Raw genomic sequence first — 20,296 nt, 5'->3', positions numbered from 1 at the left:
CGCTAATCAACCCCCGGTTCCACCTTCCAACATTGCACCGCAGCGAGCCGGCAGACAGGCGTCAGCTGTAGGTGAAAGATCATTAGCCTGTAACTCCCACTCTGCAGGCACACTAATGCACTGCTGTGAGCCAGACAGGAAATTCCTTCAGCCATCAGCCTGGATTACTGTGGAGATCTGGGGCCTCATTTATCAGCCGTGCGTACGCACAGATCTGTGTGTAAACTGTGCGCACGCTCGACTCCACGCAAACTTTGTGATTTATCAAATTTCAACTTGACGTGGAAAAGTGCGTACCTCTACGCAAACTTCTGACCATCCGTACGCTACTTCCAGTGGCTGAAAAGTGATATTGCACGCTTGAAACATGTTTTGTTAAGTAAAATAAGATATTGGGCGTTTGTTTTATTGCTGTTAATGTCCAAATAAATATATTAGCATATAAATGCATCAGCACAAGTGGATAACCAGACTGTGATAATAGCATATGGTTAATATAATTACGACGATCCACATCCAAAGAATAACATGATGAACACATTTAATGACTTGGTGAAATTCCCTCTACAGCGCTCTTGCCAAGGATGGACGCGAGGCGTTGGTCACGGGTGGAGAGGTCTGGTTCTCCGGTCCCCCCTCCTGTAGTTCGCACACTAGTTTTTGTAGCCACAATGCGCCTTTTACCCTCAACCTTCATGTCGGACCATTTCTTTTTTATTTTCCGGCTCTCAGAACTCACTGAGTTTACAGCAGCGGTGACCTCCTGCCAAGCTACATATTTTTGTTTATTTGACAGGCCACTACTTAAGCTGCCGAAAAGGGAGGACTTTTTAGCCTCCACCTCGTTTGCGTTTCTTGGTTTTCCTTAGCTGTGCACCTGTGCTGCTTTAGAACGTTTTCTTCTTCTTTCTCTTTTAGAATGTTCATTGTCACTTTGAAATATACCGCTATTTATGCACAATATAAGGCTAATTGAGGGCGGGGAATTGAAGTGTGCGCACATTTATAGGAGGAGTGTGATTTATCAACGAAACCGTACGTAGGTGTGGCGTACGCCAATTTGATAAATCCCATTTACTTCTTGCCTACGCAAATTTATGGGTTTGAGCGTACGTTCAAAATTAGAATGAAGACTGAAGACTGGTGGTAGAGCAACATGTTTCTAATAGCTAATGGACCTACAGTGACACACTCACACAACATATTTTTAACTTGCGTAAGTACACGGTTATATGCTGTTGTGTCTCCAATTTTTAATTCTTAATATTTTTTTTATTATTTCTGATAAAATGTCTCCCAGTTTTCATCAAATATATTTCAGTGTCATTTTGGTCAAGAATGGTACAATATAATGGGCCTATTAGTATAGTTCTCCATCACTAGGACCCCCCCCCCCCCCCCCAATATAATGCCACCCATGCAATCACTACATTTATTATCATCATGATCTTCTCAAATCACACCCCACCCCATATAATGCCACCCATGCAATCACCTGGGTGGGCTCAAGGAGCTGCAATGGCTCGACCCCTGGGTCACGCACTAAGTCCATGTCTAAGCTGTGGTTTTGAAACCAAGATCCAAGCAAAGCATTAGGCCAAGCTGCCTTCTTTATATTGTACAGATCACATAACAAATTAAAAGTGACAATTTCTTCAATGAGCTCTCGGCCTGCTATGATCTTTGGGCATTCACTTGAACCTTTTGTGCCTCAGTCCCTTCTCAGCTGTAACATGAAGATGACGATGAAGATGAAGCTTTTGACCTTGATTCATTCAGGCTGATGTGTTGACTTTATCAACAAGCTAATGGGATAGTTTTTTTCTTTAGTTGTGGTTGGTTTGCACCTGCGCTGCTGTTAATTCAGCTCAGACGGGAGTCAATTTAGTATTCTGAAGCAAGAGGGCTGCCCACCTGGTAAACACCACTTAGGAAGAAATGAGGACATGTTATAAAACTAACACTATAACACAAGCTATAACAAAATGAGAAATCTGCTGTTTAAAAACTGTACTGCCCAAACTGGATAACCCTGCACAAGCAAGATAAACACATACAACTCTAAAACATTAATAAATAAAATGTTCACAGCCACATACACTCGGATTAACCTGGCAAAGGTTACTGGCCACAAAGTCTTTTGTGGAATAAAAACCATAACTAATGGCCTGTCATAAACCATCATGTATGTAATGTGGGATATTGTTTAATTCAGTATATGATTCAAACATTTTATCCTGCATATTACATTACTATATATATATAATCTTTAAAGAAACTCTAACTTTGCCCCATCCTGCTTCTCTCTTCAGTAACCTTTAGTACACTAAATCACATTGATTCACTTTGCCAAAGCACAGCAGCTCTGGAAGGGATCGCAAAATACCCCAAATCCTTTATTTTTTTTGTTCAAATTGACCAAAATGGCACCTATTTGTCTGAAGCAATAAAGTTAAGGGTGTTAAAGAGATAAATCAATAGCAGGAAATAGAGAGGCCGAGCCGGCGGCTGAAAGTTAGGCTGCCCAGCGCTGACATTATTGATTTTACTGAGTTCAGCAGGCCTTGTAATTAAAATGTAAATTTGAGAAAGAGATTATGTCCTGACAGAAACGGTGGGATTAAGGGGGAGATAAAAGCCTCTTGGTGAAAAGTGCAATGAAGAGAGAAAGAAAGAGAGAGAGAGAGAGAGAGAGAGAGAGAGAGAGAGAGAGAGAGAGAGAGAGAGAGAGAGAGAGAGAGATCCGGATTCCCTTATCCTTATGCCTTGTTATTTTACTGTAAAGTTAACTGAAGTTGAGCTGAATTATTTTTTTGCAGTTAGTATTTTTTATACAATGATACCAGGGATTGTAGTTCTACAGTATGTATTTCCATGGGATATCTATATATAATTGTATTCCCTAACTACCCTGTGATATATATATCCAATAATAAACCCTCTCTAGAAAAGTCCAATAATAGTCCAATAATAGTCCAATAATAAACCCTCTCTAGAAAAGCTGCAAAAGTTAAATACTTTTGTGAGGGACAGACAATTTCCACAAATGTGTTTCTATTTTGTCCAACCATCGTATAATACACAAACTGCACAAAAAACAAACTCTGTGGTGTGCTTTCTGGCATTTTATCCGACAAAAGGTTTTAAAAGTACGAAACATCCCGAATATATTTTTTCTACAATTGCATACATTCCTCAGTTCCCTTCACGGTCTCATGCAGAGACAGTTAAATGCACACAGACACGTTTGTGGGGACTTCTCATTGACTCTCACTATATTTGTACCTACTATTTCTAACTCCAGTCAGAAAAAAAACTCCACAAAGGGTAAAAGTCGACAACAAACTCAATATTTTGGCACTTTTTTTTTTTTCCTTGAAGGCATATTTAGTTCTTAAAAACATGTTTTACAAAGTGGGGACGTCCCCACAATGTCGTTTTTTCAGGACTTATTATCTTTGTGGGGACATTTTCTCAAATTTTGTCCGCATATTGATAGTTCATTTTCTGAGCTTATGCTTGAAATTAAAACATCCTACAGTAACTCAGTAAAATTATGCATCAATCAGCTAATCAAATTACTGGAGTTCTTCAGGTTCAATGCCCCCAGACGATCTCCTTTGATACCACTTTCATCAGCCCCACACTTACAAGAAGTCTAACCTGCTTGTTTTTGATGCTGGCTGACAATGACAATACTAATGAGAGGTCATTATTGATCTGATATTGTTTATCTGGCATCTGTATGGATAATTTCATACCTCAGTAACCTAATCGCTCCAATCCAATGTATTGGCTGGTCAATTAAAAATGTATAAATTAAATGCCAAATCAAAAAATAAAAAAACAACAATATGCAAGTTATCCATCTAGAAATCAGGTTAATATATATTATATGCTAAATTTCCTTACGGTAGACAATTATATATCCAGGGGGAAACTGTAAATAAATAAATTACATTTTGTAATATAAAATCATTTTCTACATTTAAACATTTAAAAAAATGAACAATGATATTTGTATAATTAAAAAAAAAGCAACACTGACACAAAATATGTATCTACAACATATGCTTTTATTTAGATTCCACATCAGTGATCTGTACAGAGCACAATCTGATGCTCTCTATTCCAAACGCGGTGTCTCTTGGGTAAGGAGGAGTCCGATACTGAAATAAGCACTTTCTTTATTTGGGATAGGACTGGCATCCATTTGACCTTTGTATGTAAAAACGTTCTCTCTCCTGTGTAGTTAAGTAATCACACAAGAGGAAAACCATCCACCTGAACTCTGTGGGGATTCAACCCATTCGACACGTAATACCAATATCCTTTGAATTTTACAAGTGCAACTGAACCATTCCATGAGCTAATAGCAAGCCCAGAATTTTCGTAGCGATTAATCTATTGTAGTAAAAACAGAAGTTTGATCACGAAAAAGTACTGGGATTGCCGGTAGCTGGCTATTGGAAAAAATAAATAAATAAATACGCCTCCACATGCAACAGACAATAACATTCTTTTAAATAAATTTACAAAAAGAAGAAAAACATGTCAAAAAGTGAGGGAAATCGTATTTAGAGATGTGCAAAACAACGTGGCTATAAGAGTTAAAAATAACTTCCCATTAACTAATCAATTCTCAGAAATCTGTAATGGCTTCCTCAGAACGGTGCAGGGAGATTACTCACATGGCTGCTCCCTTTATTACTTCATAATGGCTATTTATTTTCTTTGCTGCGGCCATGCCATGCTGGGACCGGGCACTCACCATACTCCCCACGCAGGTGGTCTGGAATGTGGGGCTCGTAACCTTCCTTCTCTGGGACCTCCTCGAAATCGTCATCCTCTTCATCATCGTCAGCTGCTGCCTTCATCTGAGGGGTCACAGCAGAGGCAGGGGTGACAGGGTTGAAAACACAGCTTAAGCATGTGCCCTGCTCCACAACTCAATGGCTGTGGTATTCTGGCTCTTTGTGTACCAAGTTTATGAAAACCCACCAGCTAACAGCACTGCGAGTCTCTCTGGGGTATTCCGGCCTGTAAGACTATGTTAAATATTAGGAAAGATCCTATTTTAATGATTTAAACAATGGTGGTATCAAGTTCTGCCGCCATTAAGAACAACTCAATTGATCCCTTTGAGTGGAAGTAAGAGGATTCTAATAAATTGGCATGGCACAGTGTACCTACAGCACACACACAGATTTATAGTATAGTTAATTACAAATGCTTTGCTTTGGCTCTACTGTCAGAATTCCCACAAAAAAATAAAACAAGAGGTGCATATTTCAACGCTCCTCAAAATAATTTAAAAAGAAAAAATAATACAACCTTTAAAATTATACTTGTTGTCTCTAGGTCTCCCTTAGAAAATGAGAACAGTTCTGCTAAACACTGTGTTTATTGAAAGTATTTAAAATGCTCAAGATCTATTATATTTTCTTCGAAACAAAGCATGCAGTGCAGTAGTACAAAAGCAGCTAATGGTTATTTTCTCCCCCCGAGGAGCGGAGTGCAATTCATTTCATTTCTGTATGTTTGCTGGGAGGATTAGAATCTCATCAGTGGCTCAGATAGCTGATTATCACTCAATGGGACCTACCTGAAGTATTTGCGATTATTGAGATTTACTGCATGCTGAAAAAAGAACAGCTATGCAATAAAAGGGGAAGTCTGAATATTTTAATTCCGATCCCTAATGGAATTTCCAGTTGACCACTTCCAATTGCCCCCCCCCCCCCCCCAGACTAGTGGCCTATTAATTGCAACTGGGTTTTTAAGAACATTTTATTTCTTTGCTCTGTATTTTGATAAATTCTAGTGCTTGTGAGTGGCACTCGAGCGACACTGGAAGCTGAAGTTCTCTGTTTATCCAGAGTTGGAACTGAATATCCTAGGAAGCATCTCTGCTGCCCCTGCCGAGTGTTCCAGACCATGCTACGCTGGGATCACTCTAATGAGGGGCCCAGTCTGCATGCACACTATTAGTGCGTATCAGTATTTTACATTTTCAACGACTACTGGGATGATCACAAAGTTAATTTTTTTACTTCTGAATCTGGTATTGCGTAAGTACAATTTGGCTACCGCTTTTTAAAATACTAATCCCTTATTTTAGCTGTACAGTAAATACCTTTCGATCGCCAGTCTGACTGACCGGGCTGGAATAAAACCGGCAACCCAGAGGTGAAAGGCTTTGTAGCCAATCCAGTCTTGAACATTTAATCCCCTTTATTTATTACTGACGTAGCTAAAAAGACTTGGAGATTGAGATAATCACAAAAAAAAGGTTCAGGAACGTAGGGCGCAGATTTGTTTTCTTTGAGAACAGACAAGGGTTTGAGTTCTCCGTGCAGACTTAAGAGCCGGGGTGCAAGTAACAGGTAACCATTTAACAATCCAGTTACCAAACACAGAGGGGACTGGCAAATCACAGATAACCATTTAAAAATCCAGTTAAACAAACACAGCGGGGACTGCCAAATCACAGGGATTTTAATCCATGAATGTTCGTTTCAGGCACGGAGACAAAATCACTTTCTCTCCCATTAGGACAATATTCCATTTCAAAACCAGTTATTAAAACTAACTATTTAGGAAAATCCCAAACATGATTTAAAACTGCTGGTTTAACAAACACTGATAAGCATTCATCTTGGACTACCTAATGTTAGCTTGGGTAAAGTAGTCCCAGGGTCTTTGGAAGCAGTTGTAAAATTGTATTTTATTTCAACATTTCTTATTCCCCTTGACACTACAAAAGGGCTCTCAGAATACATCAATTAGATTATGAATACGCTGTTAATATGACCCTATTGTTTGGGCCGTGCTACAGGCCCAGGTACTCCGTGTGGGGATCATCTATCACTGGGTCCCGTCATTTTTGTTATCACTCTAACACTAATCAAAAGAGAAAACTGTCACCAGCGCTGACCTGTGAAATGTCCCAATTATAGTCTTCAGAGATGACAGGGGGCACTTAACTTCCCCACCGAGTAAATGACGAAGATCAATCAAGTTTGAATAACAATGAGCCACGGAGCTGAAAATTATTTTTTGGTGTAGAATCTTACCCAGGAATTTATGAAAGGTGAAAAGCAACCCAAGGTTTTGCGGGAGCATTATGGCTTTCAACTTGGGCGCAGAGCGCATCAAACGCTAAACAGAATTTATGTGTTTTAATTTCCTCAAAAGGTAGCCGTGAACCACCCCAGTGCTACAATGCATAACACACAGTGCTGTTTTTTTAAATATAGGGGTCATTTTCATAAAACATTATGCTTACTTTTACTGCCCTTCTTTTATGGAGGGCATTGTCTGTGTTATTATTTTTTTTCCCATTGTAATTCTTCTTCTACAGTATAATGCTTAATTGCTCCCCAAACCACTTTTAAAACTAGTACTAATGAATACAAAGAAATGGAAACGCATGGGGCTGTTTTATAATCCCCTCCGCCCCCAATTTGTCTGAACTCTTCCCAGTGCCCTTATACAAAGCTTCTGACATTGACAAGCACCACTTAACAAACTGTACGGAGGACTTCAGACAACCTCCCAATCAACCTGCAATTAATACTCCTAACCGCAAGTCGCACATACGACAGTGCTTCGTGGTGCTTTGCAGGATACACAACTGTAAAACGCTTATAGATTTAGGCAAAGTTCTTGGGGAAGAATAACACTTATTCGGCTGCCGATTGAACCTTCCCTTTCCATGTATTATAGTCTATCCCTAATTTTGGATCCTGGGGCAACCTAATACCATAATAACCATTTACATGGAATACACCTCCACTGTAGTTACTGAAACAATAATAAGTGTTACTAAAGTATTACTGTGTGTAATCAGACAATTACCATTCATTAATAAAAAGCACAGGGTTTTGAAGCAGTTACTTACTGCACATGAACAGCACTTTGTATATCCATAAATGTGCAGTTTAATTCCACTAGTAAGTGAAACAATTCAGCTTACAGTGAAGCAGACTACAATTGTAGAAAAAAAATGCTTTTTCAGGGACGTTACAGAGCGACTAAATCTCTGGATGAATGTGACTAGTGTTTTAACTGATTTTGATTGATTTTCAGATTAGAGCCATTTGTTTCCCTGGATGTGTGGAAATGCCAAGTGGCTCAGAGCCAGTCTTTCTGTGTATTTATATCACCAATTAATTTACATTGTACTATAAAATTAGCAATAATCTTGGGCTACCTTACCTAAGGTAACATTAGGTAGTCCAAGGTTACTGGGGACTGCAAAACCTTAGGTAAATGTTAATGAATTGTTAAAGTACAAAAATGGAACATAGTCTAAATGCTTGTAGGTAGGAAGTTACTAAAGTCCCACAGACTTCTAACCAAAAAGTGACAGCTTATTCTGAGAGGCATCCCAAAGAGTTAAACACCCTGGGTTACAGCAGCTCAGTTCCCCCTGCTTGCTATTTCATCACAAGATTAAGGTTTTGCTTATTTGACTTGCCATTTTTTTTCCAAAGCAGTTATTTCTTGGCTGATTGATTAAGGAAGGAGAAAAAGGAAGAAGAACATGAAGAAGAAAAAAGGGCAAATAAAACTATTCTACTAGAAACTCCTGGTCAACGAATGGTGTTTTATTTTTAATGCCCTTTAATTCTGTTGTGATAATATCATGGCTGCCAACTTTAAAAGACAGCGTCATAACTCTAGTATAGCAGTCCGCGTTAAGGAGCATTAGCTCATATAAAAAGCAGCATTCTGCTGATGCAAGGCAAAGAGCAAGAGCCTGTCTGGCAGCTGTGGGGGGCCCTCTACTGGGGTCCATTAGGAAAGCCATTTCCCCTCAGTTTAAAATTGCCTCTTACACATTCAGGGCTTTTGTGCCAGTACAATGAGTATTTTCAATCAAATACAGTAATTACCTTTATACTGTGCATGTTACAAAGAACTGCTCATCCCTAAAAATATATCACGGAAAATTATAAGGAACACTTTCTTTCAGATCCACAGTACTAGGAGTAAAATAAGCAAGGGTTTTGTTTTTTTTTTCTGTGAAAGGCCATCAAAATATCACATCATTTTCCCATGAAATAAATGAAGAACAATTGTGAGCTTGAACATGGCATTGAGAATGCAATTTCAAATCCTAAAAAACAAAACAATATCCCAAATATAAATAAATGTTCATACACATGGCACTTGACTCCAATAATACAGACAGAGCACTTTACAATTGATGGTTGATGGTACCTTTACACTTTACACTAGGAAATTACAAAACAGCATTTCTTTATCAATAAAAAAGTAGCAATGTACTTCCAGATATGTATTTCTGAAATACGTATTTATGATGGAGGATGATTAATGTCCTAAGCAATTCAACTCTTAACCTTCATTGGATAACATGCTCTCCTAACTACAAGCTTTCCCTTGAAACATGCAGCAAAAGACAAGACAAACTTTTTTTTTTTTAAATGATTCACCAACCTAAACTATTCCCAATGCCATCAAATATATGTTGTATGGTCTAATTAACTCACTAAGGAACCTCAATTACTTTATGCCCAGAGACTCAGTCCCCAAACTCACTACTTAAATTAAGGTGGTTATCCTTTTAAAGAATTATCATATAAGGCCTCCTCAGACAAGTGAACTCCAAACTTTATTTGTTTTTTGGCAAGTGTGATGGCTTTGCATTTATGAAATATACTCAGCTGTGATGGTCCTCAGTGCATCTGCTATTTATATGCCAATACCCTCTCTTACTGGAAGGTCTTGCAAAGTATTACAGCAAGCCAATAACTCACAGAAGAATAGAATTTCATATTTTGCAGAAAAAAAGGAAGGAAGGATTGAAAGAAGGAGCGACAAAAGGTAGCAATGCAATTAAAACTTGAAGAATATTCCAGGTGGCAACTTAATTAAGCATTCTATTCCCTTGCTTTACCGTCTCCACCCCCCTCCAAAAGAAACAAAATAAAATAACAAACAGCTGACAGGAATTGTTTTTGCAGGTTTTAAAATGTTAAGGTAAATGTCGAGGAGACCAGTTGAATACCGTATTTGAAGCCTCATATCATTTTTACCATGTCTGTAAATTTCTTACCACAAGGAGGTGGTAAACTCAAATTTACAGTAAACCATTGTTAACTGGCGTATAAATCGGAACCATGATGTCATAATGAAATGCATTCCGACAGTAGCTGTACCAAACTTCAATAGCAATATATTTCGTAAAGATTGTGTTAACAACTTACAAATGGGTTTGTACACAATTAACTTTTCAGTAAACAGGAATTTCAGGTCCGATTCCCAAAAATCCCTGGTCACACAGTAACAAACCTGGGTATGCTCGCCATGCATCTCCACAGCTGAGCTAGATACCCAGTGTGTAAGTGCATACATCAGGGAGTTAGAATAGGCTACTGTGATGTCACAATACTTTGGAATATTGTAATTTATTATGGTCAAGGTTTCACAGCATTGCATGTTAAATATGCCAAATGACTTATAACTTGTCTTCAGCTGATGAAGACAGCCTACAGGTGAGTGTGTGTTGGGTGTGCTCTGTGTGTTTTTACTCAGATTTATGCCTAGTCCTGAGGGGAAAACTTATTGTTCTATTTTTTTAGTTAATAGTTGATCTAATACATAGATTATATTTTGGCATTCAATATTTAGTAGTAATCACTAGTCCTCAGTTGACACTTTTTAGAGACTGTGATACAAAACTGGGTGTAAGTAAAGGGAAGCAGGCTTGTCACTGGACAATGGAGAAAAAAAGCAGTTGTTTTTTTTAACAAACTAAAATAATCTGTTTATAACGATGTACTGCAAAGTAAACCAGCTAGTGTTTAGTTGAAGAATTGCTTCAAATTAAATTTTATTGTTTTGATTTTAGTTATTTATTTTTAAGGTTTATTGTATCAAAAACCAATTCCATTTCTAGTGTCATTCCAGTGATAAAGCGAATAAAGTAATGGGATTTTTTTAAAAACTGTAATTATGATAAAGGGCTTCGAGTTGTTTCTTTATCACAAAGCAAAGTCGTTTTGCATTTGAAATTCAACCTGACATTGATAAACCTATACGGTTAACAGCACAGTGCTTTATCATTGTCAGACAGCTCAATTTCCTTCACTGAATATCCTCTTTTGCTCAGTTAAAAATGTCATATTAATATGTTTCATAACTACCATATACATTACTTCTCATAGAGCCATAGTCAATCTGGCTGATGCCTTAAAGTGGAAAACTCTGTGTAACTTACTAGCTGTTCCTTTTTAAATACACTTTTTCATTTACCTGTATATCTAACAGAAACCTACATACAGTGCCTATAGTAAGTATTCACCCCCTTTGGATGTTTTCACAGTTTGTTGTGAAATTTTGCTGCATTTAACCTGAACCTGAAATTTTGCTGCATTTAAATGGGATTTTTTTCCCTTTGATTTACACAACTCTTTGAAGAGTCAAGAGAATTTTGATTGTGAAACAACAGTTAATAAAAAATAAAAAAATTGAAATGTCTTGGGTCATTGTCCTGCTGCATGATGAAGCTCCGTCCAATGAGTTTGGAGGCATTTGGTTGTATCTGAGCAAACAGGATGTTTCTGTACAGTTCAGAATTCATCCTGCTGCTGCCGTCAGCAGTCACATCATCAATGAAGACAAGTGAGCCAGTTCCAGTTGCAGCCATACATGCCCAAGTCATAACACTACCTCCACCATGTTTCACAGATGAGGTGCTATACTTTGGATCATGGGCAGTTCCTTTTTTTCTCTACACTTTCCTCTTTCCATCACTCTGGTACAGGTTAATCTTCATCTCATCTATCCATAAGACTTTGTTCCAGAACTCGAGGCTCTTTTAGGTACTTTTTAGCAAACTGTAACCTGGCCGTTGTGTTCTTGAGGCTTACTAGTGGTTTGCATCTTGTGGTGTACCCTCTGAAGTTCTGCTGGTGTTCTCTTCTGCGTATGGTAGTCTTTGACACATCTATGCCTACCTCCTGGAGAGTGTTCCTGATCTGTTGGACTGTTGTTAGGGGGTTTTTCTTCACCATTGAAAGTATTCTTCGGTCATCCACAATAGTGGTCTTCCTTGGTCTACAGGTCGTTTGCCATTGCTGAGCTCACCAGTGCTTTCTTTCTTCTTAATGATGTATCAAACAGTTGATTTTGGCACGCCTAATGTTTTGGCTATGTCTCTGATCGATTTATTCTGATTTTTCTGCCTCATGATGGCCAGCTTTACTTGCATTGACACTTCTTTGGTCCTCATGTTGTCAGACACCAGCAACAGACTCCAAAGGCAAATGCAAAGCCTAGAATCAAGACTAGACATTGACAGCTCTCTTGTGCGTGCACTAACGATGCAAACAAACACACCTGCCTAATAAGAAACAGCTGTGAAGTCAATTGTCCAAATACTTTTGGTACCCTAAAATGGGGGGACTGTACAAAACGTGCTGTAATTTCTAAACGGTACACCCGATATGGATGAAAATACCCTCAAATTAAAGCTGACAGTCTGCCCATAGTCATTGTATCATTTCAAATCCAAAGTGCTGGAATACAGAGCCAAAACAACAAAAAATGTTTCACTGTCCAAATACTTTTGGAGTTCACTGTGTAAAAAGAAAACACCTTTACACAGACTTAAAAAAAGAAGAAAGCACCTTTACACACACTTATAAAAAGAAAGCACCTTTACACACACTTATAAAAAGAAAACACCTTTACACACAGTTATAAAAAGAAGAAGCACCTTATGTGCATGTGAGTTATAGGAAACAATGTAAAAATGTAAGGAGAGGTAAAAAAATAAATTAATAAAAATAAATAAATAAATAATTACATTTGATGCCAATTTTGAAATACATGCTCCACTACAACCCTCAAGCAGTGTCCTTACTGTTATCACCTGTAATAAAGGGCTCCATTTTAATGATCTAAACAGTGCCGGATCATACTACTGCTGTTCTTTATCTCTATATTAACCCTGCTGCTGTTCTTTACCTCTATTATTATTATTATTTATTTCTTAGCAGACGCCCTTATCCAGGGCGACTTACAATTGTTACAAGATATCACATTATACATTATTTCACATTATACAGATATCACATTATTTTTACATACAATTACCCATTTATACAGTTGGGTTTTTACTGGAGTAATCTAGGTAAAGTACCTTGCTCAAGGGTACAGCAGCAGTGTCCCCCACTGGGGATTGAACCCACGACCCTCTGGTCAAGAGTCCAGAGACCTAACCACTACTCCACACTTTTAACCCTGCTGCTGTTCTTTATCTCTATATTAACCCTGCTGCTGTTCTTTATCTCTATATTAACCCTGCTGCTGTTCTCTATCTCTATATTAACCCTGCTGCTGTTCTCTATCTCTATGTTAACACTGCTGCTGTTCTCTATCTCTATATTAACCCTGCTGCTGTTCTTTATCTCTATATTAACCCTGCTGCTGTTCTTTATCTCTATATTAACCCTGCTGCTGTTCTTTATCTCTATATTAACCCTGCTGCTGTTCTTTATCTCTATATTAACCCTGCTGCTGTTCTTTATCTCTATATTAACCCTGCTGCTGTTCTTTATCTCTATATTAACCCTGCTGCTGTTCTTTATCTCTATATTAACCCTGCTGCTGTTCTTTATCTCTATATTAACCCTGCTGCTGTTCTTTATCTCTATATTAACCCTGCTGCTGTTCTTTATCTCTATATTAACCCTGCTGCTATAATAGTAGAAAACACTAGTGGAGGCTTTGACTAAATTGTTGATGCTCATAATGCATCAGAGTAGAAAAAATACAACATGTCTAAGACTTTTGCATAGCAGTGTATATATACCTAGCATCAAAAGAAACTTATCACTATTATAACACATTTATTAAAAAAAAAAAAAAAAAAAAAAGGTATATAAATGATGGACATTGACGAAATGTTTTTGGTTTCTTTTTAATCACTCAATCATTCATCCTTGACCACGACACGCTTGAGTGACTGAAGCATATGCACTTATTCACCTAATTAGTGAGACAGTTGATTGGACACTGGATATGGAGTGATTTCAGCTGTTGAATTGCAAGCATGAATAAAAGCAATAAAGAAAATCACAGAAAAAAAAAAAACAACATGCCATGTCTGTCAAGAGAGCAGCGTGTTCGTGCAATCAGCATGTTGGAGGGCAGCGTACTGTGGCTTGCTGTCTTGGGTGCTCGCAGCCAGCAATTTCAAACCTGGCAAGACGGTATAACCAGACACACTCTGTCAATGACAGGCCACGAACTGGGAGACCAAGAGTCACAACACCTGCGAAAGATCTACAGATCATTTTGCAGCATCTTTGTGATGTCGACTGTTAATCAGCACAATAAAAAGTCACTGCACCTGCTCTAAAGCAGAGTCTGTCATTTTTCGATCACATCTAGTTAATTTCATCCAAATATAAGTGATACGTTTCTTTTGATGCTCAGTATATATATAATACATAATTTTATTTTTATTTTTTCACTTTGAAATTTTGAGGAGGTATTGCCTCCCTTGCCTCCCTTAAGGAGCCTCCACTTTTAGGTCACAAAATAGAAAAGGTTTAAGGACGAGTGTTTAGGTCTGCCACTGTTTAGATCATTAAAATAGACTCCACCACGTGAAATAAAGCTTAACTAGCTTAATGTCTATGTAAACAGTACAACAGATTTCAACCAAGTCCTGGCCTAGTATCACAGCTTTGAACAGACAACTGAATATCTAGCAGGAATAGCCACACTATCCCACTTTGTACAGAAGCTGTTTAAGTCTCCATTAAATATATTTTTGCCTTAAAATGAGCAGCATCTACCCTATTTTGTTAATAAATAAGGACATTGCCAAAAATAATTTTATATTCAAACAAGTTATGTGAATGTAAGAAAATGATGCCATACTGTTGAAAATGCTTCCCCCTGCTGGCCTTAGAGTGCTATTGCATCATCATAGCAGAGACTTTTAACATTGTATGCTTTATTATATAGCATGCATTTAACACAGTATGCATTGAAACACGCTGGATGCAATTAAAGTTGGTTTCATATCTTTAGCAGAACTCTACTGTAACTCAGATACTGTACTGTACTGTACATCTTTTGTTTGTGCGGAACTACAGGAGAATCAGAAAATCCTTTGAACAAAAAGCAAGGTTCACAACTTCTGCTAAGATTTCTTTACCTACCTAAAGGAAATGATGATCCTGCAGTTCAACAGTGAGGGGCAATGCATGTGAAACACCAGGGACGCCAGAACAAGAGAGGTTACCAAAGTGTGCTGCCTGGAGGAGGCACTAAGAAATAAAACCTGATTCATTCAAATAACAGTAGATGGCTGCTCACCACTTTCCTGTCTCTTCTCTTGTAGTTAATGTGCATGTCTTCATGTTTCTTAACCACAGCCTCCAGGGCTGACTTGAAATCTATTGCACGTTTCAGTCGCTCATCATTTACACCAGCTTTGGTATATACCTAAAGAGAAAGGGTGACAGCATTTGTGGTTAAATCCTCTTACTTAAGAATCAAATGCTGTGCATGTAGGGTGTATGATACCACCTCAAGAGAGGTCAGAGTGGGCTTTCTGGTCTCTCTCACCTTGAGTGGGGTGAAAAATCAGGTACAATTAATAATTTACACCTTGGTGTTAATGCTACATATTTCTTAGATTCCCCTAAACATCTAAAATCGCAAAGGAAGTCTAACACATTACATAGCAGTCTCATAACATTCTTCTTGCTTGAAGATGGATGCAGTGCCAGTGAATAAGACTTTATTCGTCAGGGAGCTGGGCACAGCGTAGTCCTGCATCGGGTCGGGTACCTGCGGGTGACCCGCAAAAGCGGGTCAGGTTCGGGTCGGAATTTGAACTTTTTCGTGGTTTGCGGTTCGGGCGTGGGTCAAAAAATGTAATTTTCGGGTCAGGCTCGGGTCTGAATTTGAATCGCCAAAAATGTTTTCTGTCCTTTCAGCGTACTCGTCTGTAATCCTTTCCCAAATAACTTATTAGTACCAGTATTTCCTGCACTAAAGCAGGAGGCGATAAGGGAGGAGTCAACTGACTAAGCATGAAAATAATGAACGTGTGACTGGATTCGTTGCTTGTAAAACCTGTCATTATGTTTGTGTACTTCAGCCACAAAGTGAGGGATTGGATAGTCATATACCTGGAGCCACGTCTGCACAGCAGGCAAGTGCTTGGTTGTGATGAGCCTCTGCAAGTCCCTTATGTTGCTGACCACAGCACTGTTGTCTTCATTCTCCTGTACCTTTAGATCTATGTTTTAATAAAGAAAAGGGACATGGTAGTTAAAAAAGAAAGCGCAGATTTATTATAACAAGGTTCCAAAACAACTCTTATCGTACACCCAATTCCTTTTTAAAGATAGTGTAATAAGTGTAATAATTTAGGTGAACGCATTCCCACTGGTTCATAAAGAAATACTACTGGTAGCCATTATTTTAATAGACAGAGATCTTGATAGACACAAAATTGTATTTTTTTTCAAAGTATCAGTTCTGGCTAGCAATTCGATATGTTTTTGTTCCACAGTAAATAAAAGACACTCAATAATTTGTAGTAAAGAATGTCTTTAGCAAGTTTCATCACAACTGGACAAGCAGTTATCTAGATATATTTTAAATGTGTCTTCATACATCCCATGAATATGATAGACTCAATGATTTGTGCTAAAGACCCTTAAGTTCATCACAGCCGGTTCTCAAACTATATGTAAAACTCCAAAATGATATACAGAGACAGTCAGCCAGACAGACAGATATTATTATAATTTGGTCCTAAGCAATTTTCATGAAAATCATTATACAAAACTTGTGTGTAAAAAGGGTGAAATACGTACACCTGCCTCCATAAGAAGTGTGTTCGTAACAAACATGAAATAGAGCCGTCAGTATCATTAAAAAAGCAGTGACCATGACCTGCACCCACCATATAAATGTACATGTTCTGTACATACCAACAGACTGGCAGGCATCCTTCATAAGTTTCATGACAATCGGACAGATGCCTTCACTATAACCTTTGTCACCGGGGGTTAATAAACGTTTTTGGATGCTAAATATTCAATTCCAACAGCAATGTCCAATGCACATTAATCCTGTGCTCACATAATCCAAATGTGCGGTGTTTACTGTGTGCATGTCAGTCTAGGCAACAAAGCAAATAGAATAATTTTAGTTACTGAACCCTCCCTCCCGTGACACTAGCGAGTACCCCATTTACCTGTGGACACGTCAAGGGTGAGGTTGTATTTATGTGAAATCAGGCCGGTGTTTCGAATGAATGACTCTTCATCTGGAACGGACTCCATGTCAGAGTCTTGTTCGTCGCTCTCCTCCTCCTCCTCCCTGCCTGTCTGCTCTGTGGCGTGGGGCCGGAGGTCCTTACTGCAGCATGGCTGCTCATGGTCAGTGGTCTGGTATTCCTGCCAGGAGCTGCCTGAGTCGCTCTGCGAGGGGGTGGCAGCTGCTGGCTTGCTGCCGATATCAGTTTCTGTGGACGAGGGCTCAAAGTCGGTGATGGCAAAATCCACGGGGTCTGGCATCAGGAGCTTGAAGCAATTCTCAATTTCAGTCAAACAGCCCTGGATCTCTGTAGAGGTTTCTACAGAAGAAATGGTTTGCTTTGTTAATGTTAGTTAACTTTTTTTTAAAAATAAAACCAAAAAAATGCATTAAAATAAAAAACTAAAAAGATTTGTAGATGTTGAATGGAACATTGCCATGGAATGTGGTTTTTTTCTGTATTTGATTCTTTACATACTTCTTGTAATTCCTGGTTTGTTCATTACATTTTTATGTAAAATATTACTGGCCATTTTCATCATGACACAGCACAAAAGAGTCTGCCTTAAATCACGCAGACCCTTCCTCACAAGACGTGTGACAGTATCAGGTGACAGTGCTGTTTCTTTTTTTTTTTTTTAATCGTTCTGTGTTATCCGGGTAGTGACAGGTATCCATACCAGATTAGCGCTACCTCTTCGCAGTGGCAAGAAAGACTACCCGGTTACTTATCAAACGGACTTTGCAGTTTACGGCTGGACAACGTGGAGAACTACTGAGCCAGTGTTAAGAAACAATTTAAAACAATGCAGGGCACAGCAAAAGAGAGGATAGCATCGTACCTGGACACATTTATGTGGAGAGAAAGGTATGGCAGGAATTGTCGAGATGCATTTATAAATATTCTGCATCAGCTCACACAGCTGCGCAGGGGGTGGGACCGGTGGCAGCAGGCAGGGCAGGAGATGCAACCGACCAGAAGAGAACAACGGACATACAATAGACCAGGGGCAGTGGCAACAAAGCATCCATTTAACCACCAAGAGAGACCCAAATCTTTCATAAAAAGCTGAAAGGTTAACATATTTTTAAAAACTATTTATTTTCAGAATGGGATAGGGAAACACTGTGGATCAGGGAGAAGGAGCAGAGTGAATACTTACTTTTGCTTTTTTTCACTACTTTAATTAATCATTGGTGTCCGATTCAGACTCATTCAATATCTGATGTACGCTTCAGTTTCCCAAAAGTTCAACATTTACATAAATCTCATCAGTCATGCTTCGTGCGATAAATTTTGTCTGCGTTTTTTTTTTTTTTTTAAATTTTTTTATTCTAGTGTCATATGTCTGGATATCTACCAGTGATTTGCCCCTTTTTGAAAAGAAGTGACGAGTGCCGACCCATGGTGATGTATTGTAATATCAACACACCCATGTGACCTATTTTAACCAATCAGGTTAGAGTATTTAAAATTAAGTACTTAAATCCTAGGTACCCATAATTGGGAGCATGATGGAATATGGATATGGGTTTTGAATGGTACTAGCTAGCAGCTACTAAGAACTGGACAAGCACCGACAGGCTGAATGCCTCACTCATATTTAAAGTTCTACCCTGCCATTTTGTATTAATATGTTTATGTACAGTAAAATAGTTTGCAATTCAACAACACATATAACAATCATATTGAAGTGGATATGTGGTGGGAATGAAAAAAAAATCCGACAAGACTTGCCTTCCATTTCCATATCAACTTTTGTGACCTTTTCTTTGTAAATTCTCTCCAGCCTCTTCTGTTTTTCTTCTTCTCTCTTCCTCTCTGCCAGCGTCCTAGCTTCCACATCATGAAAATCCACCTGTTAGGCACAGAATCAAAGATCACTCTTGAATGGGCTTTCTTCACACTGACACAAATACACACACACATAAATGACTCTTTTCCCTTGATATTTGTATTCTAAATATTGACATACAATGTTGATGAGGCTAATACATAACAAAAGCTTTTATAACCGTCAAGAGGTCAGTTGAAAGAGGGTTTTTGAGAAGAAATGGAGAAGATGTTTACATTTTAAAAAGAAATGAGGCACATAAAATAAACCTGTACTGTTATCTGAACGAATAAGCTCCCTGGGCTACTGTACATTGCGTGAGGTGAAAACAAAACAGCAAAAATAAAGAAAACAAATCAAAGCCAAGGTCATTTATTTTATTTTATTTGAAACGTCAAAAGGTACCTTTTTGACCTGCTTCAAGAAATGGTAACCCAGGGCAAGTTTCTTGTAGGCCTCCCCGTATTTGCCTTGCCACTCCTGTACAGCTTCGATAGCCATCTTCTTCAGCTTCCGAGCAACTTCCTTGGGCGGAGGCAGGGGTTGCTCGGACGGGTCAGTCTCCACGGTAAGCTCCAGGAACTCCTGGAAGTTGGAGACCAGCAGCGTCCTGAACTGGTGGGAGCGGACGAAGAGCTCGCTCGCGATCTGGAAGGCAGCCAGGCGGACCTCCGCATGCTTCTGGTTCAGCTGCGCCATGATCAGGTGGTACACGTGATCAATGTATTCCTCCGAGGCCCTGAAAGTGAAAGAAACGACTACAGTCTGAAAAAAACATTTACTGGGGATATATTCTGTGGATATATTTAAACCTTTTCTGCCCATTGTCCAATATATTTTACATTGAGAAAATAGAAATTAAACAGGTATGGGAACATACCCAGGGCGGTAAAAGGTTAAAGATATTAGATTCTGTTCCTGTTAGGGTGTACAATTCGCTAAAGCAACAGAATGTAGCCAGTACATATTTGCATCTACAGTACATTGAAATTTAGTCAGGAAACCACTGCTTATACTAGCTTAATGTCCACAACACAGAGCATGATTTTGCTCTCAAACATCAGTGTCTGATATACTCTGTTTTGGTATACTACATACAATTGATATTCATAGAACTATTCACACACTTTCACACCTAT

General features: G+C 38.6%; 1 protein-coding gene across 2 annotated transcripts in view; it reads right to left on the bottom strand.

The window, feature by feature from the left end:
- uvssa (UV-stimulated scaffold protein A) overlaps positions 1-20,296 on the bottom strand; it is a 37,773-nt gene that overhangs the window by 16,122 nt on the left and 1,355 nt on the right. For both annotated transcript variants that reach the window (XM_034926403.2, XM_059034342.1), the window contains exons 3-8: positions 19,563-19,896; positions 19,061-19,181; positions 17,261-17,641; positions 16,185-16,294; positions 15,364-15,492; positions 4,772-4,877 (exon numbers count right to left, since the gene is read on the bottom strand). In XM_034926403.2, coding sequence (XP_034782294.2) covers positions 4,772-4,877; positions 15,364-15,492; positions 16,185-16,294; positions 17,261-17,641; positions 19,061-19,181; positions 19,563-19,896 — 1,181 coding nt within the window. The remainder of the gene's footprint in view (positions 1-4,771; positions 4,878-15,363; positions 15,493-16,184; positions 16,295-17,260; positions 17,642-19,060; positions 19,182-19,562; positions 19,897-20,296) is intronic.

This window comes from Acipenser ruthenus, chromosome 1, assembly GCF_902713425.1.
Source record: "Acipenser ruthenus chromosome 1, fAciRut3.2 maternal haplotype, whole genome shotgun sequence".
NCBI lineage: Eukaryota > Metazoa > Chordata > Actinopteri > Acipenseriformes > Acipenseridae > Acipenser > Acipenser ruthenus.
The sequence above is the reverse complement of the archived record's forward strand: the minus strand, read 5'-3'. Positions and strand labels throughout refer to the sequence as shown.